At 39.5% G+C, this 15,620-nt stretch overlaps 1 protein-coding gene across 1 annotated transcript in view; it reads right to left on the reverse strand.

Annotated features, from left to right (window-relative positions):
- Positions 1-1,152: 1,152 nt before the first annotated feature.
- The window catches only part of rempA (intraflagellar transport protein rempA), a 107,436-nt gene continuing 92,968 nt past the window's right edge, over positions 1,153-15,620 (reverse strand). The window contains exons 24-26 of the mRNA XM_071667897.1: positions 15,232-15,389; positions 10,651-10,834; positions 1,153-3,698 (exon numbers count right to left, since the gene is read on the reverse strand). Coding sequence (XP_071523998.1) covers positions 3,489-3,698; positions 10,651-10,834; positions 15,232-15,389 — 552 coding nt within the window. The 3' untranslated portion in view covers positions 1,153-3,488. The remainder of the gene's footprint in view (positions 3,699-10,650; positions 10,835-15,231; positions 15,390-15,620) is intronic.

The following is a 15,620-nucleotide window of genomic DNA, read 5'->3' on the forward strand; positions in this document are numbered from 1 at the left end:
GAAAGGAGGGCAAGGAATAGAGTGAATTGGATCGATGTGGTATACCGGGGTTGACGTGCTGTCAGTGGATTGAATCAGGGCATGTGAAACGTCTGGGGTAAACCATGGAAAGCTGTGTGGGTATGTATATTTGCGTGTGTGGACGTGTATGTATATACATGTGTATGGGGGTGGGTTGGACCATTTCTTTCGTCTGTTTCCTTGCGCTACCTCGCAAACGCGGGAGAGAGCGACAAAGCAAAAAAAAAAAAAATATATATACATTTACTTTGTCGCTGTCTTCCGCGTTAGCAAGGTAGCGCAAGGAAACAGACGAAAGAATGGCCCAACCCACCCACATACACATGTATATACATACACGTCCACACACGCAAGTAAACATACCTATACATCTCAACGTATACATATACATCCACACACAGACATATATACACATGTACATAATTCATACTGTCTGCCTTTATTCATTCCCATCGCCACCTCGCCACACATAACAACCCCCTTCCCCCTCATGTGTGCGAGGTAGCGCTAGGAAAAGACAACAAAGGCCCCATTCGTTCACACTCAGTCTCTAGCTGTCATGTAATAATGCACTGAAACCACAGCTCCCTTTCCACATCCAGGCCCCACAGAACTTTCCATGGTTTACCCCAGACGCATCACATGCTTTGGTTCAATCCATTCACAGCATGTCGACCCCGGTACACCACATCGTTCCAATTCACTCTGTTCCTTGCACGCCTTTCACCCTCCTGCATGTTCAGGCCCCGATCACTCAAAATCTTTTTCACTCCATCTTTCCACCTCCAGTTTCGTCTCCCACTTCTCCTTGTTCCCTCCACTTCTGACACATATATCCTCTTGGTCAATCTTTCCTCACACATTCTCTCCATGTGACAAAACCATTTCAAAACACCCTCTTCTGCTCTCTCAACCACACTCTTTTTATTACCACACATCTCTCTTACCCTATTATTACTTACTCGATCAAACCACTTCACACCACATATTGTCCTCAAACATCTCATTTCCAACACATCCACCCTCCTGCGCACAACCATACAACATTGTTGGAACCACTATTCCTTCAAACATACCCATTTTTGCTTTCCGAGATAATGTTCTCGATTCCACACATTCTTCAAGGCTCCCAGAATTTTCACCCCCTCCCCCACGCTATGATTCACTTCCGCTTCCATGGTTCCATCTGCTGCTAGATCCACTCCCAGATATCTAAAACACTTCACTTCCTCCAGTTTTTCTCCATTCAAACTTACCTCCCAATTGACTTGACCCTCAACCCTACTGTACCTAATAACCTTGCTCTTATTCACATGTACTCTCAGCTTTCTTCTTTCACACACTTTACCAAACTAAGTCACCAGCTTCTGCAGTTTCTCACTTGAGTCAGCCACCAGCGCTGTATCATCAGCGAACAACAACTGACTCACTTCCCAAGCTCTCTCATCCCTAACAGACTGCATACTTGCCCCTCTTTCCAAAAGTCTTGCATTCACCTCCCTAACAACCCCATCCATAAACAAATTAAACAACCATGGAGACATCACACACCCCTGCCGCAAACCTACATTCACTGAGAACCAATCACTTTCCTCTCTTCCTACACGTACAAATGCCTTACATCCTCAATAAAAAACTTTTCACTGCTTCTAACAACTTTCCTCCGACACCATATATTCTTAATACCTTCCACAGAGAGTCTCTACCAACTCTATCATATGCCTTCTCCGGATCCATAAATGCTACATACAAATCCATTTGCTTTTCTAAGTATTTCTCACATACATTCTTCAAAGCAAACACCTGATCCACACATCCTCTACCACTTCTGAAACCACACTGCTCTTCCCCAATCTGATGCTCTGTACATGCCTTCACCCTCTCAATCAATACCCTCCCATATAATTTCCAAGGAATACTCAACAAACTTATACCTCTGTAATTTGAGTACTCACCTTTATCCCCTTTGCCTTTGTACAATGGCACTATGCAAGCATTCCACCAATCCTCAGGCACCTCACCATGAATCATACATACATTAAATAACCTTACCAACCAGTCAACAATAGTCACCCAAGTCACCCCCTTTTTTTCAATAAATTCCACTGCAATACCATCCAAACCCACGTGGATGGGCCGTTCTTCCTAGCACTACCTTGCTGACACACGACACAGCGATTAAGTCTGATGATAATAATAAAAAAGTAATAATAATAATGATAATAATAATAACATCCATAATAATCATTTTTCTTATTACTGTAATACACTGTATCTTGTAAAGAGAGAGAGAGACAGGAACAGAAAAAGAACAATCTCATAGGGTCACATCAACTCTTCCCCAACTTGCTTTAAAGTATTCAGAGGAACATTATCAGATTTCATTCTTAAAAGTCTCACTTTTTGTACTTTCATTACCTGCTACACCATATGTGATAAGTCACTGACATCTTGTGATATGTCACTGACATTTACTTCAATATTTTCACACCTAATGTATTCCTAAAATATACAAAATTAAGTACCCTCTCAAACCTTACACAATCCAAAGAAATTTCATACATCCATTTCTTGTCAGGATTCACAATGAAAATTATTTTCTCACTCCTCAAAGAATCTTTTATCATAACCTGTAGTTCTACTATCAAGCACCACATTTTCACATGAGTATTCTTAAAATCAACTTCTAAGTAAACACAATATATCCTCAAGTGAATATCAATAATTGTCATCAAAACTTCAGACAGAGGACATAGGTAGAGATTTGTGGTGAGATCCTCTAGATGAAACTAGATTTGATGGTGCTGATACAGAAATAAGCAAAATTACAGAAACTTTCTCAAAGTGTACGACATTAACTTTTACTCATTCCTTCATTATAAGACAAAATATATGGACATTCACAGAAAACAAAAAGTATCATAAATTATATTTACAGTACCTGCATCCAATGCAAACTTTTTGACTAGGGGCATATCTTGTTTCCAACACACTATTCTCTACTATTATGGCAAGATATTCCATAGGAAAGGTCAGCAAACAACACTTCATTTTACATTCCTTTAAACTATATCTTCCCCTTCAACATTAAACTTATACCATAGCACCCAATCACATTTTTGTCATCTTCTCTATACCTACTTGCCCAAATTTTTTAAAAGAAAGTCCTGAACTTTATTAATAGCTGCTTCAATTCTTTCTCTAACTTGAATTTCATTCTAAACATTTTCCCCTTTCTTTGCACCTTTGCATCTCATAATGTCTTCAATTAAATGTTTATTTTCTACGAACAAAGTTCATACTTAAGACAATTATAACATCAAAATGATACTTAAAAAAATATATACTATATATTTAAGCAACATAATACATTATGAAGGCATCTATATATTATTTGGGCCATGCTCCTAAATCTATCCATACTTTAACAATATTATTATATTTCATTCAGAAGTTTTATAACATTTTCAGAAAAACCTCGCTGACCCATTTAGAGCAAAATGTTGTGGCCTTTCCTCTTCGTCCTCTTCCTCTACTACTTCCTCCTCACTTGCATTACCCTCATCTTCACTACCTCCTCCATCTAGCTCCCCATTTTCTGTTCCAGTGAAATTCATACCTGTTGTTCTTGAAATTGCTTTCAGTGTCTGGGCATCTATGTAGTAGCTTGGGTTTGCCTAAAAAATTTGAAGCATGGTTAAGGGGAAACTGGATGTTACATGAAACGACAATGAAATTTTAATAAACTGTTAATCTTAAGTGTATCTAAGGCTGCACTACTTTCCTCATCCATCTTCTACCTATGCAACTCAATCTATATCCTCCCTGGTAAAGGCCTGGTCTGCATTTACATGAAATTTTGCAAAGGGGCTGGTCTGGTAATACAGATAATTCACTTATGGAGTTACATAAGGGATATAATCATTTCAATGATGTGATGTAGCAGACTGGTTAGAGTGGATGGTTTTGCAGATGAATTGATTAGGAAAGGAGGTGACTGTTGGTGATCGGTTGGTATGGATTTTCAATGTATGTATGGATCATGATGTGGTGCCAGAGGATTGGCAGAATGCATTGTATAAAAGGGAAGGGAATAGAGGTGTGTGTTCAAACTACACAGGTATAAGTTTGCTGAGTATACCCAATAAGTTGTATGGGAGGGTTGTGATTGAGAGGGTAAAGGCATGTACTGAGAATCAGACTGGAGAGGAGCAGTGTGGTTTCAAAAGTGGTAGAGGATGTGTGAATCAGGTGTTTGCTTTAAAGAATATGTATGTGAAATACGCAGAGATCTTGAGAGCGCATACGATAGGGTTGATAGAGATGCCTTGTAGAAGGTCCTAAGAATATACGGAGCGGGAAAAAAAAGCTGCCTGAAACAGTGAGAGGCTTTTAAGAAGGGTGTAAGTCATGTGTACAAGTAGGAAGAGATGAAAGTGAATAGTTCTGAGAAAAAGCTGGCCTGTGGTAGGGGTGTTTGATGTCATGATAGTTGTTCACTTTGTTTATGCATTGGATTGTGAGGGAGGTAAATGCAAGTCATGGATAGAGAGGCATGTATGCAGTCTACAAGAGATGAGAGGGCCTGGGATTTGAGTCAGTGGTTGTTTGCTGGTGATACAACACTAGTGGTAGATCCTTGTGAGAAGCAAACTGCAGATGTTGGTACCTAAGTTTGGAAAGGGGATACAACACTAGTGGTAGATTCTTGTGAGAAACAAACTGCAGATGTTGGTGCCTAAGTTTGGAAAGGGGTGTGAAAGGAGGAAGTTGAGAGTAAATGTCAATAAAAGCAAGGTTATTAGGTTCAGCAGGGTTGAGGGATAGGTTCACTGAAATGTAAATGTGAATAAAAGCAAGGTTATTAGGTTTAGAAGGGTTGAGGGAAAGGTTAGTTGGGATGTTAGTTTGAGTGAAGAAAGATTGGAGGAAGTGAGGTGTTTTAGTTATCTGGGAGTGGACTTGGCAGCAAATGGAACCATCAAAGCACAAATGAATCATAGGGTGGAGGAGAAGGGGATGGTTCTCGAGTGTTAGAGTTGGTGAAACGTAATACTTTGAGGTTTGGGCATGTGGAAAGAATACAAGATGGGGAGTTTAATAGGAGAGCATATGATCAGACAATTAAAGGGGTTGGTGTGAGAGGAAGACCACCTGTGACATGGGGAAATTCAATGGAAGAGTGTTGGAGGGAGATGAATGTGTGAAATGTTGTATGCAAGTGAGCATATAAGGATAGGAATAAGTGGAGAATTTTTGTGGTGGCCATCCCCTTATGGGAGTTCCCAGAGGAAGAGGCATCAGAGATATAGATGAATAGCTAGATAGATAGGTAGTGTGGTTTATGACACATTTATGTACGGTGAGTTAGAGCTTAAGATTGACTTGGGAGGTTGGTTGTTTAGTGCTTGACAGGTTATTTCAATTTGTATGTGTTATGTCAGTGTTACATTTGTTGGGGGAATATGTAAGCTGAGTTTACTGAAGTGTTAGGCAGGGATAAGCTTTTTACATCTACTCTGGCATTGGTGGTTAGTTACAGAGTGGTTTGGGTGGGAGGGGTTAAGTGCAATTGCACAGAACTGTGTGCCAAGCATGTTGAGGTAGGACTGTATCAGGAGGATCTTTGTTTCATTGTGGTGTTCAGTGTGTGTGTGTGTTTACGAACATATACTTGCCTTTGCTTTCCACTTCATTATGTCTCAGTTACAGTAAATGCTTATCACAACAACAAAGGTACAACATAAATTTTCATAAAACGAATATTGCATTTGTTTATTAAGATAGTGTGATATGTTTTATTTCTGTAATTAGGAATGTTACAGCATGCCAGTTACAAAGCAATGGTAAAACGTATGCTGATCAGTTGACTCAGAAATATCAATACTATAAGTGGATGATGACAAAGCTAGAGGAAAATTCTATAAAAAAATACAGAAATATAATGGTTGGACAAGCTTATCTTGATGGGACAGGAATAAAACCTAAAAGGACTGAAAGAAAACTAACTCTAACTGGCCAATTAGGGGCATGAGAAGCATGGGAGGTGGGTTGATTAGAAAGGGTAGTGAGTGATGGGATGAAGAAGTAAGATTATTAGCAAAAGAGAAGAGAGAGGCATTTGGACGATTTTTGCAGGGAAAAAATGCAAATCAGTGGGAGACGTATAAAAGAAAGAGGCAGGAGGTCAAGAGAAAGGTGCAAGAGGTGAAAAAGAGGGCAAATGAGAGTTGGGGTGAGAGAGTATCATTAAATTTTAGGGAGAATAAAAAGATGTTCTGGAAGGAGGTAAATAAAGTGCATAAGACAAGGGAGCAAATGGGAACTTCAGTGAAGGGGGTTAATGGGGAGGTGATAACAAGTAGTGGTGATGTGAGAAGGAGATGGAGTGAGTATTTTGAAGGTTTGTTGAATGTGTTTGACGATAGAGTGGCAGATATAGGGTGTTTTGGTCGAGGTGATGTGCAAAGTGAGAGGGTTAGGGAAAATGATTTGGTAAACAGAGAAGAGGTAGTAAAAGCTTTGCAGAAGATGAAAGCCGGCAAGGCAGTAGGTTTGGATGGTATTGCAGTGGAATTTATTAAAAAAGGGGGTGACTGTATTGTTGACTGGTTGGTAAGGTTATTTAATGTATGTATGATTCATGGTGAGGTGCCTGAGGATTGGCGGAATGCTTGCATAGTGCCATTGTACAAAGGCAAAGGGGATAAAGGTGAGTGCTCAAATTACAGAGGTATAAGTTTGTTGAGTATTCCTGGGAAATTATATGGGAGCGTATTGATTGAGAGGGTGAAGGCATGTACAGAGCACCAGATTGGAGAAGAGCAGTGTGGTCTCAGAAGTGGTAGAGAATGTGTGGATCAGGTGTTTGCTTTGAAGAATGTATGTGAGAAATACATAGAAAAGCAAATGGATTTGTATGTAGCGTTTATAGATCTGGAGAAGGCATATGATAGAGTTGATAGAGATGCTCTGTGGAAGGTACTAAGAATATATGGTGTGGGAGGCAAGTTGTTAGAAGCAGTGAAAAGTTTTTATCAAGGATGTAAGGCATGTGTACGTGTAGAAAGAGAGGAAAGTGATTGGTTCTCAGTGAATGTAGGTTAGCGGCAGGGGTGTGTGATGTCTCCATGGTTGTTTAATTTGTTTATGGATGGGGTTGTTAGGGAGGTGAATGCAAGAGTTTTGGAAAGAGGGGCAAGTATGCAGTCTGTAGTGGATGAGAGAGCTTGGGAAGTGAGTCAGTTGTTGTTCGCTGATGATACAGCGCTGGTGGCTGATTCATGTGAGAAACTGCAGAAGCTGGTGACTGAGTTTGGTAAAGTGTGTGAAAGAAGAAAGTTAAGAGTAAATGTGAATAAGAGCAAGGTATTAGGTACAGTAGGGTTGAGGGTCAAGTCAATTGGGAGGTAAGTTTGAATGGAGAAAAACAGGCGGAAGTAAAGTGTTTTAGATATCTGGGAGTGGATCTGGCAGCGGATGGAACCATGGAAGTGGAAGTGAATCATAGGGTCGGGGAGGGGGCGAAAATCCTGGGAGCCTTGAAGAATGTGTGGAAGTCGAGAACATTATCTCGGAAAGCAAAAATGGGTATGTTTGAAGGAATAGTGGTTCCAACAATGTTGTATGGTTGCGAGGCGTGGGCTATGGATAGAGTTGTGCACAGGTGGGTCGATGTGCTGGAAATGAGATGTTTGAGGACAATATGTGGTGTGAGGTGGTTTGATCGAGTAAGTAATGTAAGGGTAAGAGAGATGTGTGGAAATAAAAAGAGCGTGGTTGAGAGAGCAGAAGAGGGTGTTTTGAAATAGTTTGGGCACATGGAGAGAATGAGTTAGGAAAGATTGACCAAGAGGATATATGTGTCAGAGGTGGAGGGAACGAGGAGAAGTGGGAGACCAAATTGGAGGTGGAAAGATGGAAAGAAAAAGATTTTGAGTGATCAGGGCCTGAACATGCAGGAGGGTGAAAGGCGGGCAAGGAATAGAGTGAATTGGATCGATGTGGTATACCGGGGTCGACGTGCTGTCAATGGATTGAATCAGGGCATGTGAAGCGTCTGGGGTAAACCATGGAAAGTTCTGTGGGGCCTGGATGTGGAAAGGGAGCTGTGGTTTCGGGCATTATTACATGACAGCTAGAGACTGAGTGTGAACGAATGGGGCCTTTGTTGTCTTTTCCTAGTGCTACCTTGCAAACATGAGGGGGGAGGGGGATGTTATTCCAAGTGTGGCGAGATGGCAATGGGAATAAATAAAGGCAGACAGTATGAATTATGTACATGTGTATATATGTATTATGTCTGTGTATATATATGTGTACATTGAGATGTATAGGTATGTATATTTGCGTGTGTGGACGTGTATGTATATACATATGTATGGGGGTGGGTTGGGCCATTTCTTTCGTCTGTTTCCTTGCGCTACCTCGCAAACGCGGGAGACAGCGACAAAGCAAAATAATTAAATGAATATATAACATATACAAATGGAAATGCATTATATTTTTAAAGATTTAGTGAAAAACTCATGCATTCCGCCAATCTTCAGGCACTTCGCCATGAACCATACATGCATAGAATATCCTTACCAACCAGTCAACAACACAGTTGCCCCCTTTTTTAATAAATTCCACAGTAATACCATCCAAACCTGCTGCCTTGCCAGCTCTCATCTTCCGCAAAGATTTCACTGCCTCTTCTCTGTTTACCAAATCATTCTCCCTGACCCTCTCACTCCACACACCACCTCATCCAAAACACCCTATATCTGCCACTCTATCTTCAAACACATTCAACAAACCTTCGAAATACTCACTCCATCTCCCTCTCACTTCACCACTACTTGTTATTACCTCCCCATTTGCCCCTTTCACCGATGTTCCAATTTGGTCTCTTGTCTTATGCACTTTATGTACCTCCTTCCAAAACATCTTTTTACTCTCCCTAAAATTTAATGATACTCTCTCACCCCAACTCTCATTTGCCCTCTTTTTCACCTCTTGCACCTTTCTCTTGACCTCTTGCCTCTTTCTTTTATACATCTCCCAGTCATTTGCACTATTTCCCTGCAAAAATCGTCCAAATGCCTCTCTCTTCTATTTCACTAACAATCTTGCTCCTTCATTTCACCACTCACAACCCTTTCTAATCTGCCCACCTCCCACCTTTCTCATGCCACAGGCATCTTTTATGCGTGCCATCACTGCTTCCCTAAATACATCCCATTCCTCCCCCACTACCCTTATGTCATTTGCTCTCACCTTTTTCCATTCTGCACTCAATCTGTCCTGATACTTCCTCACACAAGTCTCCTTTCCAAGCTCACTTACTCTCACCACCCTCTTCACCCCAACATTCTCTCTTCTTTTCTGAAAACCTCTACGTATCTTCACCTTCGCCTCTACAAGATAATGATCAGACATCCCTCCAGTTGCCTCTCTCAGCATATTAACATCCAAAAGTCTCTCTTTCATGCGCCTATCAATTAACATGCAGTCCAATAACGCTCTCTGGCCATCTCTCTTACTTACATACGTTATATTATACTTTGTCGTTGTCTCCTGCGTTAGCGAGGTAGCACAAGGAAAGAGACAATAGAATGGCCTAACCCACTCACATACTCATGTATATACATACACGTCCACACATGCACATATACATACCTATACATTTTAATGTATACATATATATATACATACACAGACATATACATATGTACACATGCACATAATTCATACTTGCTGCCTTTATTTATTCCCATCGCCACCCTGCCACACGTGAAATAGCATCCCCTCTCCCCCCGCGAGGTAGCACTAGGAAAGGACAAAAGGCCACATTCCTTCACACTCAGTCTCTAGCTGTCATGTGTAATGCACCGAAACCACAGCTCCCTTTCCACATCCAGGCCCCACAAAACTTTCCATGGTTTACCCCAGATGCTTCACATGTCCTGGTTCAATTGTATACATACATATACTTATGTATATTTCTCTTTTTAAACCAGGTATTCCCAGTAACCAGTCCTTTTTTCAGCACACAAATCTAAAAGCTCTTCACCATTTCCATTTACAACACTGAACACCTCATGTACACCAATTATACCTTCAACTGCCACATTACTCACCTTTGCATTCAAATCATCCATCACTATAACCTGGTCTCATGCATCAAAGTTGCAAGCACACTCATTCAGCTGCTCCCAAAACACTTGCCTCTCATGATCTTTCTTCTCATGACCAGGTGCATAGGCACCAATAATCAGCATCTCTCTCCATTCACTTTCAGTTTTACCCATATCAATGTAGAGTTTACTTTCTTACACACACTCATATACTCCCACAACTCCTGCTTCAGGAGTAATGTCTGAAATAAAAATCTTTATTTTGTCAAAGTCTTAACAAAATTTATTGGATATCTGGTTTTATGATTTCTGATGGGTGAATGTTTAATGTTGTACTGTTTAATATGAGGACACATGGTAAAAAATTTAAAACAATCCACCATGACCCAACCAATTAACTTAAGATCCACAAACAATGGTCCTAAAATGTACTGGCATGGTCTGAAAAGAGGATTGATGTGGGTAGAAAAACTTATCCTAAACTTCATTTCTGTATAAACCAACCTACCTTAGGCAGCTTGTTTTTCATTTCTTGCAAGGCTCCTAGAGCTGACTTGAAATTGTTATTTGCAGTGTAATACTCTACTATGACTGCAAATATGTCACCCTGCCTCACTGCAACTTCAATATTTGGATCAGCCAAGAGTTCTTGAAGTTCTTGAATGGCTGAATCTCCATCTGTAGCAAACATTCTGTAAGATGAGAGGCTGTAAGTGATATATAATCTTGAAAATTGGACTCCATATCATCAAAGAAGAAACAAAGGCAATTTTTGCTGCCTTTTGTCTTGCTGCAAATAAAAGAATCATACATTTTCATGTTTGCCATTTTCCGCATCATAAAGGAAGCATCAGGAACAGATTAAGAAGTGGATTTATCTGCTCACATTCACTCTACCTGTCCATATCTCTGACCTGTTCCCTCAAGAAATTCCCATCAATAAGGTGGCCATGGCTAAAGTGTCCACTTATCCCTGTCCTGACATGCATTCCTTGTATACATCATTCCATGCATTCTTCCACCATTTCTGTCCTTCCAGTACTCTTCATTCTATTTCCCCATGTCAAAGGTGGTCTTTCTCTCACATCAACCCCTTTAATCATACTATCATACACACTTGTAAACTCCCTATCTTGCATTTTTTCCACATGCCCAAACTACCTCATGCCCTTTGCATTCCCTGCCATACCAAATTTCTCATACACCCCTAATTTCTTTTTTCATTTCATGTAGTTATACCTCATGCTCTTCTCAAATAGCTCATTTCCACAGACTAGATTCTTGACCTCTGTGACTAATTCCATGTCCATGTTTTGGCTGTATAGGTTGGGAAGTATATGCTGTACCTTAATTCTTTCTTCACTGCCATACTTACACCTCTGCCCTTCATTATTCTATTAAGGAACCAAACGACTCTTCTGCCCTGTACTGCACTGTTCCTTATCTTTCTTCCATATCACTAAACTTAAAATATGTCTCAAATACATAAAATCTGTCACCTCTTTGTCTTTCCCTCTACATCTATATCACAGTTTAGTGTACCTTCTTCTCTCACTTCACTTTTACTCATATTTATCCTCAGTTGCTTATGTTTACACACATCATACACACTTACAACCTTCTGCAACCCCTCTTCACTCTCTGCAAACAACACACTATCATATACAGACAGCTTGCCACTAGCCACCATACCTTACCATCACAATATGCCTCTCAACCCGCTTTCCCTAGTTTTGTGTTCATCTCTCTTATCACTCCATCCACATATGTTAAAAAGCCACAGTGACATCACACAGCCTTGCCTCACACCCAAATGTATAATGAAACTTTTGCTCAACTTTCCATTCATTCTCGTACAAGAATTTGCTCCTCTAAAGTTGTACCCCTATGCCCAACTACTTCATTCTAAATAAAAGCATAAGAATGATGCTACGCTTCCAAAATTTATGAATATCACAACCATTTTAACCATTCCTCCTCCAACATGCAAGAAAAAAAAACACAGTTAACCTGTTGACATATTAAATTTTCCTAGAATAGAAAATGGATCTGTAAAGAAAATAGGTTCTATATAACATTGATACTTTTTGTAACTCTGGAATTTAGATTAAACTATTAAGATATTGCATAGAACATGTGTTACATGCTGTTCAACTTAGTATATGAATGGGTGAAAAAATTGTATGAAGAATATCATATACATGAATTAAGCCTGATGCAGCAGCTCATTAAATAATCAAGCAATCTGTATTAGGCTTCATAGCCATAGGTGTAATTTTCTTCAAGTTTTGAGTCAGGTTAAGTTCCATATTAATCCCTTCTTTAAGTCGCATAAAAAGATTAATCATAGTCTTGTAAATCAAACTTTTGTAGAAACTGGGAAACTAATAATAAAATTTCATGGCCATTAGTTGATTTTTCTTGAGTTATGATGTAGGTTAAATTACAGGATAAAAGATATACACAACATATTTCAGGCAAAATCTCACTAGATTTATGGGTCTTAATCTATTCAGTTCTTTAGGTACTAGGAAACAACTGTATAAAGCTTCATGACAATCTGATCTAGAGTTATGTTATAACCATGGTTATGTTGCATGATTTAGTCAAGCTTGTAAGCAAACTTAAGTTGCAGGTTCATGTGTGACTCACTATTAAGGATGATGGATGGATGGAGATAAAGATAGACAGACTAACATATGGACAAACCAACACATGGACAAACAAACATAACCAGGCACTGGATGGGTGGATGACAGATATATGTCTACAATAGAAGAGTGATCCTGTGACTGACTTGCTATGTAGATTTGCACATAAAGAATAATGGAAGAACTCGGTTACCCATTACTGACATAAATGTAAAATCTGATTCCGTCTTGTTATGAAATCATTATTCCATTTTGTCACATCACAACTCCAGTCAACAGTATCTTATTGGATACCTGAAGTTTTGCTTGTGAATATGAGCAATACATTCTATAGTTGGTAGTAGTTGGTAGGCAGCCACTGAACAGGGAAGTATATTACCAGTACTATCTGCCTGACATTGGAAGGGTTTGTGACAGCTGCATAGTGAGCCAGCACTTCAATGGTTGTCAAGTTGCACTTGCCTAACCCAGGTATGTGTCTTTTCTTTCTGCCTCACCCACTTGAGGACTGCTGGTATTCTGTACACACACATAATCTCTCCTTGTCCCATATAACATTTGATAATAGTTAACTCACATACTCATTCTTCATAACTAGATTTTCCTGCTAACCCTGCCTTTTGGCAAAATGAAAGGAGCAATCGATAGAAGCAGTAGGTGCAAACATTAAGCAGGAGCATTAGGTAGAAGTAGTTGGTATGGCCATTATTTAAGAACATCAAATAGAAATAATAGGTTGGAACATTAGGCAGGAAGATTAGGTATACACGTTGGGTAGAACTTTAGGTAGGAACCTCTGTAAACACTGCACTAGAGCTGTCATCTGCCAGTTGACTGTTAAGGGCGAAGCACCAAGGGTCAAGAAGTGGTACTGGATTTCACCAGTTATGAAGACTCTTTTGCCATGACCACCCTTTTGAGGGAGTTCCCAGAGGGAACAGGCATCAGCAGTGCAGATATACAGAAATGTCAATCACCACTATGTATGTGTCTGTCTACTTCCATGTACTTCACTCATTATCTATACCAGTCTTTATTGATTCTACTGTTCTTGTACATGAATGAAACATCTTTGTATATATTCATTGCCAAAGGTTTCTTTTAGCCATAGCAATCCATTTCAAATAATCTAAATTTGTAATTCTTATTCATTTAAAACCCTGACTACCTATGGAAGACTAAATTTTCTAAGTGTAGAGATTAATATAGTAAAATCATTACATCCATACAGCATGGCATTTTGAATAACTTTTGTATTCAAAACACTAATGCATATTCTATGCCATCATTCACATTTTATGCAAATGTTGAGAATATACTTTTCCCATTTTTAGTTTCAAAGCATGATTATACAGTATTATCAAAATGTATGAGGTAATGCATTTTGTGTTGCATGCATGGCATGGCAAACACTTAGGAATTGTTTTGGTCATAGTTGTTGCTGTTGTTGGGAGTCATACTCCAGTTTAATGAAGTATTTGACTTCATCTAAAAGGGTTGTGTCAAACACAGCTAATTACATACTTTTATAGTTTCCCACTGTCTACATATCTGAATAGCATAAGCACCATAACTCCTCTTTGATTTTTAACCAAGTTAAGACCTTTACTAAAGGATTTAACTTGGAACAATCTAGTTCATAGCTTGAAGGAAATTTCACCTTCAGCAGTGGAATTAAAAAAAAATACAGATGTATTGTTTACCATATTTTCCAAACAAAATTTTCGCCTAATTATAATTCTCATTTCAGTTCCAAGCCAAAATGCAGGCAATAAAAGTGTTTCAAGGAACACCCTTCTAATTGTTACTTATCTATATCTATCTATATCTCTGATGCCTGTTCCCAACTGGAGCTCCCTCGAGGGGATGACCAAGGCAATAAAGGCTCCATAACGAGTGAGCTCGAGTGCCACTTCATAGCCTTTAGTGCCTCACCCTTAACAGGCCACTAGCAGAGGGCAACTCTAGTGCAGTGTTTGCAGAGGTTCCTACCTAATGTTTCTACTGACTACTTTTACATAATACTCTTGCCAAAATGTTCCTACCTACTACTTCTATCAATTACTCCTACCATTGTGCCAAATGGCAAGGCTAGTGCAGAGTGCTCACCACAGGAAAATTTAAGTTACAAAGAATGAGCTGTATGAGTTAAGTGTTAAAGGGATTTGACAAGGAGAAATTGTATTTCCATGAAGAGAATGCCAGTAGTCCAGGTGTGGCTGGGTCAGAAAGAAAAGGCAGCTACCTGGGACTGAGAAGTGCAACTGAAAACCACTGAAGTTCTGGCTCATTTTGAAGCCATCACTAACCCTCCTGATACTCAGGTGGGTAAAGCTGGTCGTTGGCTGCCTACCAACAACCAAATACTACCTGCTGTTTTTACTTATAAGTTACATAACCCTGCAAACACCCAAAAACTCTCTAGACACATGCCTTACCTCTTAATGCCAATAAACTGTTTAACCTTCTCAAGTTTGTACTGAACTGCAGGAAGCCTCTCCTGAGCCTGAGGATCATTACTAGTTGTCAAGGATTTGTAAGCTTCATTTAATGCTCCTGCAGCCTTCTCATAGTTTTGGTATTCATCAATTTCAACCTGAAATATAGATAGTGTAAGCATATTAATCCTGGCATCAGTAGAGAAGAAAAAAAAATACTCCCAATACATCTCCTATCACTTGTGAAAGGCAACTAAGGAGGGAGGGAACATGGGATTGGACATTTCTTCTCCTACATTATTATATTCTAAAAGCAGGAATAGAGACTGGAGAAAACGAGAATTTTTCTTAAAGGCTCAGTCATTGCTCCTGACCTCACATCTGAGATA

This window comes from Panulirus ornatus, chromosome 12 (assembly GCF_036320965.1).
Source record: "Panulirus ornatus isolate Po-2019 chromosome 12, ASM3632096v1, whole genome shotgun sequence".
NCBI lineage: Eukaryota > Metazoa > Arthropoda > Malacostraca > Decapoda > Palinuridae > Panulirus > Panulirus ornatus.